The sequence below is a fragment of the Syngnathus leptorhynchus genome, chromosome 21 (genome assembly GCF_054491065.1).
Source record: "Syngnathus leptorhynchus isolate UIUO chromosome 21, UIUO_Slep, whole genome shotgun sequence".
Lineage (NCBI taxonomy): Eukaryota > Metazoa > Chordata > Actinopteri > Syngnathiformes > Syngnathidae > Syngnathus > Syngnathus leptorhynchus.
In genome coordinates, this window is record NC_141215.1 from 3,158,460 (window position 1) to 3,174,847 (window position 16,388).

Here is a 16,388-nt window from a genome sequence, read left to right on the forward strand (position 1 = left end):
GGGAGCTCGCTGCTCTTTTCAGCAAGTGACAGTCCTCCGAATCCCACCGGTGCAACCAGCCCCCCCCCCCATAGAAACAACCCCACCCTCCCTCCAAATCACAGCAGGTGTTACTACTGCGGATCGGATTCTCATCTTTTCGGCACCATTCATTGCAGTTTTATCGAGCATCTGTGACGTATGATCTGGTGGGGGAGAGCAAGATATGACGCCAACCTCCATCGTAATAACTATCAATGCGTTAAAAAAAAATAAAAAAAAGATTTAAAGAGTTCCGTCCTGTCCCACATGTACAGACATGACACAAGTAGCAATTAACAAAACTTCTTGACACAAAACGAAGAAAGTATGCAAAACCCATTTTATATCAAATTATCCAAAGGAAAATATCTTAAATCATATTTACGATGAGCCTAATTGACAACAGCCGGATCCAGACGCTACTAGTAGAACTGCATTGGAGATGAAGCAACACTATCATATGTTGATTCATTTTCACTAAAAAGTGATTCACTTAGTCGATAAAATGATTTCAACCACTTGAGCAAATTCAATAGGAACATATTCACTTATTTATTTTTATTGATAAACAATACCGGTCCCACTGCTTGAATAATTAGCAACGCTCCACCCTCATAGATAACACATGGAAGCTTCGACAGTTCTAACAAAATAAGTTTATCTACATTTATCTCGAAACAATGAGGGGGTAATATGATAAAAGAAATGAAAAATACTCGCCCCATAAGCTGATTATACAGCTCATATAGGGGTCCCATAAAGCTCTGCATTCAGTCTCATTAAATGAGACAGTGCCATCCTCTGTGAAAGATGAGGAAACACCACTGCAATATTCCCTTTGAGGAGGGAAAGCTCCAAGGTGGGCTTCTGTTACCCAAAGCACGACGCAAAGAATGGAAATGTTGGATAGAGTCACTGGTGGAATGTGAATGGAGAAAGAAAAATACCTTCAAGTCTTCAGAGTGTAGAAGATGAAGGAGTATCCTGCCCGAGTGGACTTCCAGTCTTCTCCCGTGTGAGGGGGGGGTCCCTCCAAGAAGAAAAAAAAAAAAAAAGGAGAAAAAATAAAGCAGTCCTCCTTGAGTGTTATCCGTATCCACGACAGTTTAAAAAAAAAAATAAAAAAGTGAAGACGCCCAAATGTTGCTAGAAGTGCTCCTTGCTTGTTATTACAGGTAAATATCGAACGAAATAACGCCGCGTCCGTGGGATGAGCGCAGCTGCCTCAATCAAGCGCTCCCCCCCAAAACGTGTGCGCAGCCACGAGAAGGTAGAGGGAGTACGTGCGCGCGACATGGGGGGAGAGAGAGAGAGAGAGAGAGAGAGAGAGAGAGAGAGAGAGAGACAGAGAGAGAGACAGAGAGAGAGACAGAGAGAGAGACAGAGACAGAGAGAGAGACAGAGAGAGAGACAGAGACAGAGAGAGAAAGTCAGACTTACGTCACGACACGTCAATAATCAGAAAACACCTGCATTCGTTTCATACCACGCATCCCGTTACGTCAACAGCTGGGCTCTCAATTGAGTCGTACGAACGTCAATCAAGTTGATCGATCTGTATTGATAGGTTTAATAGTTAACGGGAGAATATAGTTACAATTTTACACGAGCGCATCACTATGTCAAATACGCCCTATTGATTGACTCAACTTGAATCAATTTTTCTTTTTCTCGACTACGCCCATTGATTGCTATTAGCACCGCCCACCGCAAGAAACACGAGCGTCATGGATCTTGGTGTGGGAGTGGAATTAAAATAAATGAAGCGCATCCCATCTGCGTTGTAATAACAATTTGATCAGCCACGAGGAACGCGATTAGAGGAGCCCCACGGGGGTTCGCTTGTGTGTTGATTGGAGGGCGGGGGGCGGATGCAACATGTTCAATTTGATCGTTGGGACTCCGCTGCGCCTATAGGAAAGAAGAGACATGGAACACGGGCGTCATCTTGAGGCCAAAAGATGCCATTACAACAAGTCTCGTCATTTGGCTTAATTTAGCGGTTTTTTTTTTTTAATGAAATTAAGCTTAAAATTTTCTTTTTAATCAATGTATTTCATTACGTATTGAAATTAAAATATATATTTATACCATTTTGCCTTATGATTAAATTCTAATCAAAATGTTTATATTTTCACCTCTAACATACAGTGTCCTTGTCCATCCATTTATTATTATTTTTTTTTCCATTCCATTCTAATCCACACTTTGCCCTGCAATGTATAAACAATGGAGGAATATTCAAACTTTATCCAAAACAAATTCCTCGCATCACGCTTGACACAGTCAGAAGAATGACTTCACGACACAGAAAAATAAATCAAAGCTATATCATTGAATAGGAAATGACAGGCAAACGAGAAAATGGAAATGTGGGCAAAAGCAATCGCAGCCACGGTAAATGAAGTCTGTCTGTGAAAGAGATAAACAAATATGATGGATGCGTCTTTATTATTCATATCTGAGAGCGACAAAAAGAAAGTCAGACCAAAGTCCCGCTTAAAAGTTTAAATGTTTATTTGTGTGTGGTTTGAACATTCTGGGCACATTTGAAAGGTACCTTAAGATGACAACATGTTAAAGAAACTATTCCCTGGCTAAACGTTTCAGTTTTTATTCTCATAACACGCTCGCATTAAAAAAAAAAAAATGCTCCACCTGTCAAACATAGAATGTGAACTTCTGTATCTATCTGAATTAAAATGAACATATCCAACAAGGAAGAATAACTCGTATATTTCCACCCTTCTCATATGAAACTTGTTGAACTCGCACGTCCATTGTGTAAAAATAGTTCCCAACCTTTGTTCCATTCCTGGCTTTTTTCTTTATGAACATTATTTACATTTGGTCTTCATCTCGCCAGTGTTTTGCAGACTACCTGACCACTTAAATTGATTTAACTAAATAAGTAATACGGGGGTGGGGTGGGGGTGGGGGGGGCAAAAGTAGAAATTCATGGAGTGTGGCGAGAACTCAATACATTGGTCGCATTTTGTAATCCAACCTTAAGATCTTTAAGATCTTTAGACTTCCTTTCAAACTCAAATGCTACAGATTATTTTACTCACTATTAAATGTAAGGAAATAACCTATATATATATACACATATGCTCTTTATATAATTTAAAGAGGGGGGGGGTGCTTTTCATCTTCATCCATCAATGGTTCTTTCAGAATATAAAGTTTTCATAGGTAGCAGCACCATCTTCTGGACACTTTTTGCACTACACGCTGCTTTCTTCTGGAGTTCCTTCCCACCCCCAAAAATATGAAAAATGTATTTCTCCTGGGGGGGGGGGGGGGGGAAAATAGGTAGAAGTTTGTCCCTGTTCTTCTTTGTTTCTTTCGTGGTCCGCATTTTAAATCGACTTCCCGAGGCGAGCATTGTGCCAGCCAAGCAGGCAGGAGACGGAAGGTGGGAGGAAACACGGCCGGAGGAAAAAGGAGGCATGAGACAAAGACCTCCATTTCACAAAAAGGAAACAGCTGGTAAACGTTTTGACTCAGCTCTTCACGGGACCCCTATTCTACATGCGGAGGGGGGGGGGGGAATAAATAAATAAAGGGTTACAAATGCACCTCTTAAGCCACTAGCTCAAGTACGCACTCACGCTTTTTGTGTGGTGAATGTTTTGGCCCGAGGGGGGGCAGGAGGCGAAGGGGGCACGATGGGAAAGAAAGGAAACATTCGGGAGGAGCAGAGAACTACAGGCAAAGTGCGCCAAAAGGTTTCTTACAGTGAATTTCTTCTTCTTCTTTACCACACTAGCGACTTGGAACGTGTGCTGACTCCTTTCCTCCTGCTGCCCGCTGCTGTCGCTGCGTTGCGGTGACTTCGTTTGTGAGACTCCAGGTACAACTGGAAACAGATCAAATAATAATAATGTCAAAATAGGACTCATTATTTAGTGGCTTAAACATACTAAACATGATTTGGGTTCACAGGCTCTCTCTAGTGGTAAGTAAAAGACATCCCCATATCAAATATTCAAACATTGGGTTAAACTTTCTTTTGTAATCCAGCCCAGTATATTTGTTGAGCACAATTTGATTTATTTAACCCAGAAGTACATTTGCATTTCATCTAAGATGGTAAGGGAAGATTGAAGAATTTTTAAAAGTATTTTGAACTCTTACTTGCACTTTGTGACATAATTAAAAAAAAAAAAAAAAGAAAATCAAAGCATGTGGGTGTGATGGATGAAAGGTGCGCTGCAGTGTGATGGCATTTGTCAATTCATCAAATTGTTTTGCTTCTGATTCAAGTCAGGACAAAAAGGAAAAGTCGAGTTACCTTCTTTGCAAAGGCACGTCCACATTGGTCGCAGGCGTGCAAGGAGAAATTCTTGGTCACTCGGACTTCGGTGGAGGTTGATCCGGAGGTGCCGCTGCTCTCGGGGGGCGCGTCGTGGCGGCGGGTGCTCGTCGCCGAGGCGGAGGATGGATTGCGGTGATGCGAGTGCTTGTCGCTGCGGCGGGTCATCGGGGGGCTGACGGGGCGAGGCTGGTGGGCTTGTTGACGCTCTTGTTTCCGCGTAACGGGCGGCGAGGGGGCGGGAGATGGGGACGGCAGCTCCGGGGTTTTCCGGGCGGAGGTGGGAGGCGGCGCCGTGTCTTGCTTGCGGGTGACGGGAGGCGACGGGCAAGGGGAGGAGGTAGTGGAGGCGTGGCGTCCGTTGACTTCCCCCTTGCCGCCGGCCTTCTTGGGATTGGTATTGCTGAGGACGGCCTCGGCGAGCCTCTTCACCGACCGGCTCTCCAGTTTGGGCATGATCTTGGCCAGATAGGGCGACGACTTCTTGTGCACCACGGTCACGTGACGCAGGACGTCCCGCTTGCGGCGCGATTCGTAGCGGCACAGCGGGCAGCGGTAGAACTTGATGAAGATTTCGTTGCCGTCCATGTGCAGCTCGATGTGCTTGGACAGGTTCTGACGGGAGCTGAACTGGCGTTTGCACAGCTTGCAGAAGAGCTGCTTGAAGTCGAAGCCCACCGACAGTTTGTTTTTAGCCGCCGGACTACCGGCCGACGTGCCGGCTGCCGCCTTGGGGCTCCACGCCGTCTCCTCTTCCTTGACTTTCAGAGCGGCGGACAGCCCGGCGGCACTTTTTGTCGATCCGGTGCTATGAGTGGGAGACGCGGGTGGACTTTGGTCCATTGCCTCATCTTGCTCGTCTTCTTCTGAGGGTTCAACGGCTTCTTGTTTGACTTGGATACTGTTGCTAGGCAGCACTCTGCTACTACTGCTGCTGCTGCTGCTGGTGCCGGTGTTGGTCGCAGGTGCAGTTGGCGTCGTGGCAGCTGACGTGGTCGCTGATCGGTTACTTTTGACGCTGTATATCTTGTGGACGATGCGCATGTGTCTTTTCAACATCAGCTAAGAGACAAACACTTCGCATTAGATCGACAACAGATTGACAGGGTTCCTTCATCTTAAGGCCCTGATTTCTTCCGGACATGACAAAAGTAGCCTTAAGGATTTTTAAAAACAGATACAGTGAAAACAGCAGGGGCCCTAAAATTGAACCCTGTGGAACGCCATAAAATAGGGCAAGCAAGATTAACCTGTGAGCTGTAGTTCCTTTTGCACAGCGTGCAGCGGCTCGGCAGTTGGCTCGGAGATGTCGTCTGAGGTTGACTCGGAGGCTTTGCGCGGTTCTGGTTCAGAGGCGCCGCTTTGGCGTTGACAGGGCCCGACTTGGAGCTGCTGCTTCGTGGCGGCGAGGCGCTGTTGCCCTTCTTGGGTGGGGTAGCCTCCAGAGAGAGTGGCTGGCCGGGCCGCGAGGCGATGGCGGGGGTGATAGTGTCCCGTCGCAAGCCGCGGTGCACCTCGTCAAAATGGCGGCGCACGTTGGTTTTGGTGGCGAACACTTTGAGGCACACGGGGCACGACTTTCCCGGCGGTGTGCTCAGAGACTGTGGCCGACCTTCACAATAAGACAACGTTTTAAGTCCTCTCGAAAAAAACAAGCGGAAGACAAGTGCGACTAACCTTTCACCATAGAGAGCAGGCTCGTCGGGACCGTCCGCGTCTCGGTGAACTTGCGCAGCTCCTCCAGTTTGGTCTTGTGCATTTTGCGACAGTGGCGTCGGATGCTGCGGCGCGAGTTGAAGTCTTGACCGCACAGACAGCACGAAATCGTAACGTCCTCTACCTGGACCGACAACTGCCATTAGGTCTGACTTCATGATGTCATTGACATAGCCTCACCTTAAGGTGTGACGTTTTCCACCTACCCCGCTAGTGGATCCCTCGTCCTCGGGCTGTGGTGCCGCTTCTTTCGCTTCCTCCTCTTCCGCCTCCCACCTCTTCCTACCCTGGCTGTGCGCTGGGCTCTCTGGACCACGGGGCTGGCCGGTCTGGTTGTTGTCAGCCTCCCCAGTTTCGCCTTCCCATGCGACTGGACTCTCCCTGGCACTGAGAATACCACGTCAGTGATGGCGAGGATAAGGAAACGACAAGTCGGTTCCGGGGCCAACCAACAGTACCTGGGCGCTCGCGACGGATACCGAGCCAGTTCCTCTTCGGTGGTGAGGTACTGGTACATGGCCTTGTTGGTGCTCTGGATGGGCTCCAGTCGTACCACATAGTCCGGTCGGTCGGCTCTGTGGTAGATGATGTCTGTCAAATCCTGAAGGGCCACGTTCTGTCGGTCATCGCCTAAAGGCACAAAGGTCGAGAGTTGGTTCGAGAGACAAAACATTAGGTACACTGCATCTAAATAACGTCGACACCCACCGTCGTGTTCCGGCAGCCGTGACAGGCAGTAGTACTCTTTGTGCGTGATGAGGTTGGGCAGGCCACGGAAGAGACTTCGACACACCTTACACTCAAAGATGGTGTCCACCTCCCTCAGCAGCATGTGCCTCAGTTGGCTGGTGCCTGCACGCACAAAAAGCAATGTCAGGAATTAGGGCCCGATACAACGTGTCGGCCATTTTGGTGCCTTGCGATTAGAGCAAATTCAAATCGACAGCCCAGTGTAGCAGAATGCAATTTGAAAATCGCAAGGAAGCAATTAGGCTGGAAAAACGACGAAAAATTAAATAAAATCAAACCGTGGCCCTCGATAAATTCTGAGCTGAAGTAGTGAAGATAATTTTTTCATGAAGCAGAAAAGTTGAAAGTGATATTCTTCAAATACGGAGACAAAATCTTACAAATGACTTAAGACTTGAGTTATTAGCATTTGTATCATATATTCTTTATCCTCTGCAACGAGCAACCAACACTATCACAGTTTCGAGTAACTTGTGACAGACTTTACATTCTATTTCATGAAGTACCAACGATTCCACTCATTCCATATTCAGTATATGACTTTTTGGTCAAGTGTGAATGTGCGTTCCAAACCTGAACGAAAGCATTCAATAATCTGATGGATTCCAGATTTGGAGGTGTGCAGGGGCTGCTGGAGCACAGGGGGATCTCCGGGCTCCACGCAGTGACCTTGAAGAAGGCAAAACAATGAGACGCTTTGTTACTTCTAAGTGGGGCCATTCATCATTTCAGAAAGTTGGGCGATTGTTACCTGCGTTGTGAGTGCCAGGGGTAGTCTGCTTCAGCCAGTCCTCGGTCTGACAGCTCTGGTCCCGGGTGGGCCCCTTGTCGGGCTCTGGGAGCAGAGGGGGGATGGGCCTCCACAGCGGCTTGGCCAGGGCAGCGCAATCACCCTTGGCCAGGATGTCCTCTGGGGCTTCTGGAGGACTTTCAGCCGCTGCCTCGGTAGGAGCGGGAGTGTCGAGGTTGTCAGAGACGCACTCCGGCGGCGGAGTTGGTTCCGTGTTCGAACTGTGTGGAATTTCCTCCGCGTCTGGTAGGGGGGACTAAACCAACGAGGGGGGAAAAACAACCAAGTGAGGAGGGTTACCATCACAAAACGCTTATGCTAATTTTAGTAGCCTGTTTATGGTATTTTGCATAACACGCTAGCATTAAGCTAGCAGTTTGGTTTTTGGTGCATTTTTGTATGCATCAGCTTAACGGCTAACTTTAACTAGGAGCGACAAACACATTTCATTGGCTGCATTCCGCTCCACTGAGCTAAATTGACTAGTCTGACCTAGAATGAATTGCGTGCGTGTAATATCATCAATCCTTTGCATCCGGGGGGGGTGAAAGTTAACCTCATGACATCCACACACACCTCAGTAGATTAGTGACTGTGGGCCAATACATGAGCTGATCTTTTCTCCACCTCCACCCACCAATTTATCCTCATCATCTTACTCTCACTACCCCCCCCCCTCGTCTGTCTCTCTCAACGTAGCACGTCCCCGCTGCCCTTGGAAGGGGATAAACAACTCCCACACTGTGGCGCCTTGCTGAACATCAGGGCGGCGCAAAGTGGGCCACCTGGATTCGGAACCGGCGTGGATACAGCAAATAACTCATGTTGGCAAATAAATCGATGGAAGAACAAAGGTTTCTGGTGCAGTTTTAGACTTTTTTTTTTCTGTACCTGTTGGCGGACGGTGTGAGCGCTCTTCCTCCCGGCTGACTTTGTCTTCACCATGGTGCCGACACGCCGACTTCACCTGTAACATATGAAATCACTTGTGAGGAAAGGAAAAAAAAAAAGTAAAACTCAGTGGATGTTTTTTTTTTTGTTTTGTTTTTTTTTAAATATACTTCATCATCAAAAGATGAAACAAAAGTGTAAAATTGACCCAGGTTAAGATTTTCATATCCGGCTTTTTCATCAACATTCCTGAATGTGAAATTGGATTCATGTCTCCCTCTAGTGGACGTAACACGCAATCATGCTATCGTACCCATTAGTGTAAAATAAATAAATGATACCCAATACAGAACATAGATTTACTTTGCTCACATTGTTTTACCAATTAAACAGCATTCATTGTGTCTCCACTACCATCAAAACTAGTAAACCAGTCCAGCTACCCCCCCCCCGTTTCATCCACCATCTGTGTCTGCGCGTCACTTTTAATTTTAACATTAAAAATGATAAATTGGCAAGACAAAGATAGCTAACACCTGTGTGATTACGGTATAGTTTTATGATTATTTACTGGCTGACGCTAAAAGATCAGTAAACTGTTTATGTAAATAGTAGAACTCAAACAGAAAAAAAAAAAAATCAGCTTAAATAAACAGTCAGCCATGTTTATCGTTGTAGTTCACAGAAAATCCCAACAGAGGGAGACAAAGCTGCGACTCAAGTGTTTTGTTGTTCCCCCTCCAAAATGTAAAAAGTTGAGGAGTTTCATTCCGACTCCAACAGGGAGGACACCTGTTACCCGGAAGGAGAGAAAAGAGGATCCTGAGGAACTATGCAACAGTTTTTTCTCTCTTTTTTTTTTCTTTCAAAAATAGCTCAAACAAAGGATGACATCAATGAAGTCAGCAGTATTTTAACGTGTAACTCAAACTGACACTAAGAGGGTTCATTTGAGTGCTTGAGGCACTCGCGCACTGAACACAAAGGAACCCATTTATCTCCAAATTTCAGTGGAAATCTTTATTATTATTTTTTTTATCCCCGCTAACCGACCAACACGCAACCCTAAAAACCAAACGTCAACAAAACGCACGCGCTTCCGAGCCATTCGACCGCCCGTCTCCAGTCTTAGCAAATGGATGGTTTGATTGTGAGATCATGTTGAAATGTGTCTCCCAAATCCATCTCTAAGTCTTGCCAGTTACATAATTTATGAGCAAATACGTGATGCTGCATCCTCAGTGATAATCCACGGCGCGGTTTAAGCCGGCGAGGCGAGACACAAACCCGAGAGACGACGTGCAAACGGTCAGGGATTCGAGAAGGAAGCGCTCGGTGCGTCCCGGTGGCCATGGAGAAGAAATCCAGACACGACTACTTCCCGAAGGAGCGATGCCACACTCTAGAACCAATTTTTTTTGGACTGATTAATCACCCGATTAATTCTAAAAATTCTGTAATGCATGAAAATAAAAACTCCTTAATTTAAGGATAGTAAGATTTTTATATATATTTACGTGGAATCATTATTGTACCCAATGTTTGAAGGGCCATAATCGGTCGATTTAATATTAAAAATAACCTCCAAATGTGCTCCAAAAGCCAATATTGAATTTATCTTCAGTTTACAGAGGGGGGGGGGGGCAGTTTACTGACACAGCTTAAAATCTCCAAACAAAAGATGCAATCAGACGACTACTGCTCGTACGTACTCGGTCTATCTTCCATCTGTTTACGTTTGCTCCGGCTTGATATATATACAACCTGTCAACGGTGGCTGATAACCGACTGACAAGTAGTTCATATTCATTAAAAGCAACAACGAATGAGATAGAAAAAAAAAAAAACCGAGGGAGGAGGTAAAATCGTAAATACTAGTTGTCCTGTTTGCATCGCGTTTGTCTTCCTGAGGTGCTCACCAAATGTTTACACACTAAAGTCTACACACCCCTGTTCAAATGCCACAATTTTGTAATATAAAAATGCCACAAAAATCTCTTTGGCATATAAAAGCAATCATTGGGAGGTGAAGCAAAAATAAACTAGACAATATGGTTGCACAAGTGCGCACACCTTCTAATAACTGGGATGAAGTGCCTCTGATTAACCCCAAACAAAGAACTGCTCTTCCAGTAAAGACTTTTCCTGACATGCCATATTTTCTCCACTTTCTGCATTCCATGTTTTAGTATGACAAAAACAACGGGCATTTTAAAAGGGGTGTGTAGACTTTTGCATCGACTGCATCGCTTCCAGAAAACAAAACAAAAAACGTGCACTTCTCACTTGAGGTGGTTACCAAGTTCAGGGGCGCTTCACTTTTAAGAGTCCAAGTCGAGCAATGCAAACGCTGGTGGCGTTTTAAAAACACAAGCGGTAACGCGCGGCGCGTCACGGTGGTGGAAGCAAACAAACCCACGCGTGACTTCCCCTTGCCCAGCGCGTTTGCGGGGACTAACGATCCACGCGTGATCTACCCACGACGCGAATGGTCGAGGGGAGGAGGAGGAAGAAGAAGAAGAAGAAAAAGAAAGGGTGGACCGTGCAGCTCTGGCCGGCCTGCTCACTTGAGATAACTGGAACTTGCCTTCGATACAGTGCGAGGAGGTATAGATCCGTGGCCGGCTTTCGAGCTCTCTTTTTCCGGCTTGACGATACTTCCCGATAACGGACTACCGGAGGGTGTTGCCGGTCGGGCGCATTGTGCAAAAGCCGCTCCAGCCCGGCTGCATAAACGGAGGGGCCCGTGACGCAAATACAACCGGGCCGATTTAGAAATGACACATCCCGTGTTCGTGGTCGCGCGTAGACCCGGATGATCAGATCACGCACGCTTTGGATGCATTACTTTTTTTTTTTAAATTAAACTCAAGGCGTATATCAAGTGATGCGAAAATGTCGCGATAGATCGTGTGCTTGTCTAGTGGAAACATGCAAAGTGAGTCGAGTGGCCTCGCCGTGGTGTGGTGATGGCCGCTAGGACGCATGCACTGCCTGATCCGGGGGGGGGGGTGGGGGGACAGCCCGAGTGGGACTTAGGAGCGCATTGACGGGCCATAAAGGGGGCTGGCGCGGTGACTATTGTGCTCCCTTTTTTTTTTTTGTGACCAAGATTCCAAACTATTTACAAAAGGTTGGCCGGTGCACGGTTGGCGGTTGGGCCAGCTGCGCAAAAAGCAGCAGCGCCACCGAGGTGCTTGCGGAGCTGTCGGACTTCCCCACTTTTTGTGCAAACTCTCCCCACTCGTATTTTTGCGTAAAGCGAGGTAGCGCGCGGGGTTGTTTCCTCTCCCGTATCGACCCGCCTTTCCTCCCCCCGTCACCAAACGTGCTCAAAATCCCTTTTTTTAGTCGCTAAAATGGCGTTTAGAAGCGACAAAAAAGCGTGTTAGCTCGCTCGGCTCGAAACGCACCTTCCGCGCCATCGTGCTTGGAGGCCCCCCTTCGTAGCGACTGCAGCATGGCTGGGGAAGTGCGGCGTAAAGACGAGTTGAGCCGGATAAAAGCACGCACAGACACCGAATAAACACGACATCCACCTCGGTGTTAACACCACGAAGCGCCCCAGGCCGCCCGGGCTGGTTTAGCCCCACGACGGCGGTGCTAATATGCGCCAAAAGCGCCAGCACCTTTTCCAAGAGGCGGCAGCCTGGCGCACAGAACCGGTGACCCTTCCATCTTTGCGCGTCCTTCCACCGCACGAAAGCGTCGGCTAGCCTCTGTTTTCGGGCACCGATCACGCTTAAAACACGCCGTCGAGGTCGTGTGCACACCCCGCGGGGTTTAGCACGGAGTATTCGGGCTGCCCGAAGCCCATGGAAGCGTGCTCGCCGCGGCCGGGTAGAAAACGAGGGCGATGACGCCATTTTCTGCAAAAACAAGCAGGCTCGGGAAGCCCGAAGCGGAGGCGCCGAGAGATCTTCCGTGCATCGCCAAACCGCATCTAAACGAGTGCTTACCGTGTATCTCCTACCGGGTGTTGTGTCGAGGAGGCTACGGGAGCCGATTCGGTCGATCCGGAGCGTATTCGGCGTGGCCGGTTCGCTCGTGCCGAGCGAAGTTGCACTGCGTGCCGCTGCCTTTGTGCACCCAGAGGAGCCTCTCGGGCGCCGAGGCTGCCTCTGCGCAAAGGTGCACCCTCTTCCCCCCCGTCCCGCTCGGGCTGCCAAACGATCAAGGGTGACAACAAATGAGAATTGATCAAGAGAAAAAAGCAAACACACATGAAAGAACAACGACGCGTCGTCGTTACGAATCCCTTCGATTTCTTTTGCTGCTTTAATCCAAAGGCCACACACGTCTAGCGCCAAATTTGTGTCGCCCCCAAAACGCGCAAGCGAGCCCTTTGACAACACGAACTCTCCAACGGGACGCTTTAAGCTGTACGTCGAAATCAAACTAAACGTATTTTAGATGCGCAAAGTTGTGGCACGACACAAAAGATGAGTCAAGAATAAAAATAAACAATTAAAAAAAATGTTCCACGTGTATTATTGATTTTACTGACAATTTGTCAGAGGTGACTGAAAAAACATTGGTAAGATCAGAAGTTAAGATTCAACTCCTGCATTTAAAGTTAAAATAAAGTAAAGCACAGCAAGTGTTTTTGGGGGTTTTTTTTACATATCAACTGAATTTAGAGCTGGAGCAACCCAAAAAACAATTCTCGAATAGAATTTCCACTTTTAAACAGGCTAAATGTAACAGATTGAGCCGATTAATCGTCCAATTAACTTTACTACTGTGCATCGATGTTAAAACACTTGAAGTCGATTAATCGTGCTTGTGGCATCTCCACTTTTAACCGACTAATTTGTCAGAGCTGACAAAAGTACTTATGAGTACTGATTCCAGCTTGGATTTAAGTAATTTAAAAAAAAAAATCGAATAGAATTTCAAACAGGTTGAACGACTAATCGACGGCATTGCTCCGCATCAAAGTTTGAGTATCCTACTCCGTGTAACACTTGAACTAGACAATAAGGTTTTTGGCATCTCATCTAGCAATCTATTTACAAAAAAATAATAATAATATTCTGTGGTTTTGATTCATGTCTATATGCTGGTGGGTCAAACTGGAAATTTTCCTTGGAACTATGGCTATAATTCATTTCATTCTTTTAATCGGCCTTATTTTAATGTCATTCCAGTAGGAAAACCAAAATCTATGATACATTACATCATGAGAGATTTATTGAAGTATTTTCATTGTGATGGATAAGGTTAAAATAGAGGAGGTTAAAAATACTGTTCATTATACAATCCCCATTTTGAGAACTTGGCACAATAGAAGAAAACAGGGCACACAAAAGTTGTTGTGAACTGAAAATACACAATTCGAAAACTTTTTTTTTTGGGAAATCCAATTTCAGTGCTAGTCTTAAACTGACTCATCATTTTAGCAAGTTACCATGACTGCAATGCTAACGTTTGTTAGCTTAGCTCAAGCTAGTATCACTTGTTATGCTAACTTCCAAAACTTTGACCAAGTAACACAACTCGACTTGAGTGACTGTAATGCTGCTAATAATACTAAAATATGAACCTACCTTATATGCTTCCTGAAATTAGACTCGTTTTAGTCAAAAGTTGATATAAACATGTTTAACAAAGAATAGCATTTGTAAAATCAGGTGTTGCTAATAAAACTGGCTTCATCCAGGTGCGCCAAACAACTTGCATATACTTTTTTTAGGGACTACAGAAAAGAAATGACCAAAGAATAATTGACTCGCTTGTTACTATTAAAAAGTTCAATTTAAAAAAATCGTTTTACAAACAGTATGATACTTACAAGTTCAACAACTGAACTCTCCGAAGGCAGCGATTCCTTCACGTACCACTAGGGGGAATCTGCAAACAATACTGAGAAACACTTTTACAAATAGGGATAATAACTAACAACAGCAAAAACATGTTCTACGAATGCTCCAACTATGAGTCTTTCCTAGTGAAGGCTGAAAAGCAAAGCTACAAAAAGGGATGCCGGCAATGACACACAATTAACTTAAGCACCGGCATTAATCCATTATCATAAGAATGCTGTTTGCATTGAGGAAGAGTGGGCTGAAGGGTTTGTGTTGGGGGGTGGCGGGGGGCGGGGCGTCGGTGCTGCTTGGAGTATTTTAAAACCTTAAAAAAATATGCCCAAAATATTATTTATTATTATCTTTTATAATTACAAGTGTGCATCCATTACGAGCAAACTTACCTTCCAGAGGTCAACGGCGCCTTCAGTAGAAAACTGTACGGACATAGAAAACTTCTACATTGATAATTCCAGATTCAAAGTAGGAGGCAGAAGGTGAAATGATTCTCCAACTAGTTCACACTTTAGTTATTTAATAAAAAAAAAAAAAAGCTTTTCCTTTTCAAACAAGTGTTTCGAAACAACTTCCGGTCGAACGGCAGTGAAACAAAATACCAAGGCGAGTTTGCAGACATTCAAATTTTCAGCACACTTTTGCATCCTGAAAGAAAAGAACAGTGCGCTGGTATCAGGAGGAGGTTTCGTTTTTCAAACGCGGCCTTCTTATTTACTGCCGGAGACGTACAAATATAAACTTTGAACGTGTCAAATATATATATATATATAAATACAACTTGGTTAAAGATTTTGTTACAAAGTGCAAACACTGAGGAAGGGGAAGCGTTAACAACAAGCAAAGAGATTGACGTACAAAAAAAAATCGGTGAACTTTGTCATCGGTTTTTTTTTTTTTAGCTGCGTTGTCGCAATGTCGCCCTCACGTCGGGCTTCCTATGAAGTAGTTGAGAAGCTCCCAGATTATTAACATGACCAACATAGTCGCCACCTCTCAAGCCCTAGTGACTTTTCCTCTTTCCCCCCCAAAAATAAGAATTTTAATCCCGTCTTTTTGTGGGGTAAAAATGGGAAGACCAGTGACAAAATCAGGACTGTGAGTTTTTTTTTTTTCCAGAATAGGTTTTCCCCTTGAGCTATTTAAAGTCTACACACCCCACATGTTCAAATGCTAACATTTACGTGACAACCTGTAAAACTCAACCGGGGGTGAAAAGAAAATTAGGCTGAGTAACAACAAACAAGTGGTTGCAAAATTGTGCACACCCTCTTACTAATAGTGGTTTTATCTTTTGTTTTGTTTTTTTCCCTCCCACAAAAACCTAGCATTAAACAGAGAGGGGTGTGTAGACTTTTTCTATCCACTGTATATAAACTTGAATAGTGTTGAAAAGGGGGAGCACAGATGTAATGGAAACAAGACAAGAAATACTGATAAGACACTTGTCCAAAGGTGTCAAGGAGATATTCGGACTCTCCAAAGTGTTGCTTGAAAAGCACCTGTTGTATGACAGGCGGGGTCACGTGATGACAAAACACGCATCACGTGTTCCCCAGCAAAGCATTCATCGTGTATTCTCACTATTTCTGCTTACGATGAGTAATACGGTGAGCGATTGAAAAGGAAGCACCTGAGGGAATGGCGATGAAACAATTCCCCCCCCCCCTTTTAAGTCAATTGACTTGAAATAGTGCTTTTATGAAGACGCGTGTTGCTAAAAGCGTCAATAGACGCACTCGAACTTGACCTGTTATTTAGAGTGGAGCACAGAAAATAAAATTATTTTAAAAAAAAGAAGTCGAAATTGCATTTCGGGAGGGGGTGAGGGGGGGAGGCGATACCAGGCCATTGGCATTAAAATGATAGTTTCAATCCTGCAGCTCAGTACAAAAAGGGGAACGTAATAAATACCAAAGAGTAATAATAAACAGATATGGACACATTTTCTAAAAAAAAAAAAAAAAAAATGTCAATTGTTCCTTTAGCTCCAACCTTAAATGTATGTGGCACCCCAAAAAAAAAAAAAGAAACAGAAGAAAAAAATTATAAACAACTCGACTTCACACTTCCTCCGATA

At 45.2% G+C, this 16,388-nt stretch overlaps 1 protein-coding gene across 6 annotated transcripts; it reads right to left on the reverse strand.

Annotated features, from left to right (window-relative positions):
- Positions 1–1,787: 1,787 nt before the first annotated feature.
- znf800b (zinc finger protein 800b) lies at positions 1,788–16,266 on the reverse strand. Of its 6 annotated transcripts, none has more exons than XM_085901623.1 (12): positions 12,446–16,266; positions 8,487–8,562; positions 7,557–7,851; positions 7,379–7,474; positions 6,764–6,907; positions 6,514–6,685; positions 6,258–6,442; positions 6,017–6,175; positions 5,590–5,951; positions 4,319–5,401; positions 3,762–3,883; positions 1,788–1,932 (listed from the first exon to the last, which is right to left on the reverse strand). In XM_085901623.1, the coding sequence occupies exons 2-11, from the start codon at positions 8,538–8,540 to the stop codon at positions 3,782–3,784; spliced, it is 2,652 nt and encodes an 883-aa protein (XP_085757749.1). In that variant the 5' UTR covers positions 8,541–8,562; positions 12,446–16,266; the 3' UTR covers positions 1,788–1,932; positions 3,762–3,781. The 6 variants fall into 6 exon arrangements, with proteins under 6 accessions (XP_085757749.1, XP_085757748.1, XP_085757747.1 ...); XM_085901622.1 differs by lacking the exon at positions 1,788–1,932 and having other exon boundaries at positions 2,517–3,883; positions 12,446–12,648; positions 14,281–16,266; XM_085901621.1 differs by lacking the exon at positions 1,788–1,932 and having other exon boundaries at positions 2,517–3,883; positions 12,446–12,648; positions 14,036–16,266.
- Between the last annotated feature and the right edge of the window lie 122 nt (positions 16,267–16,388).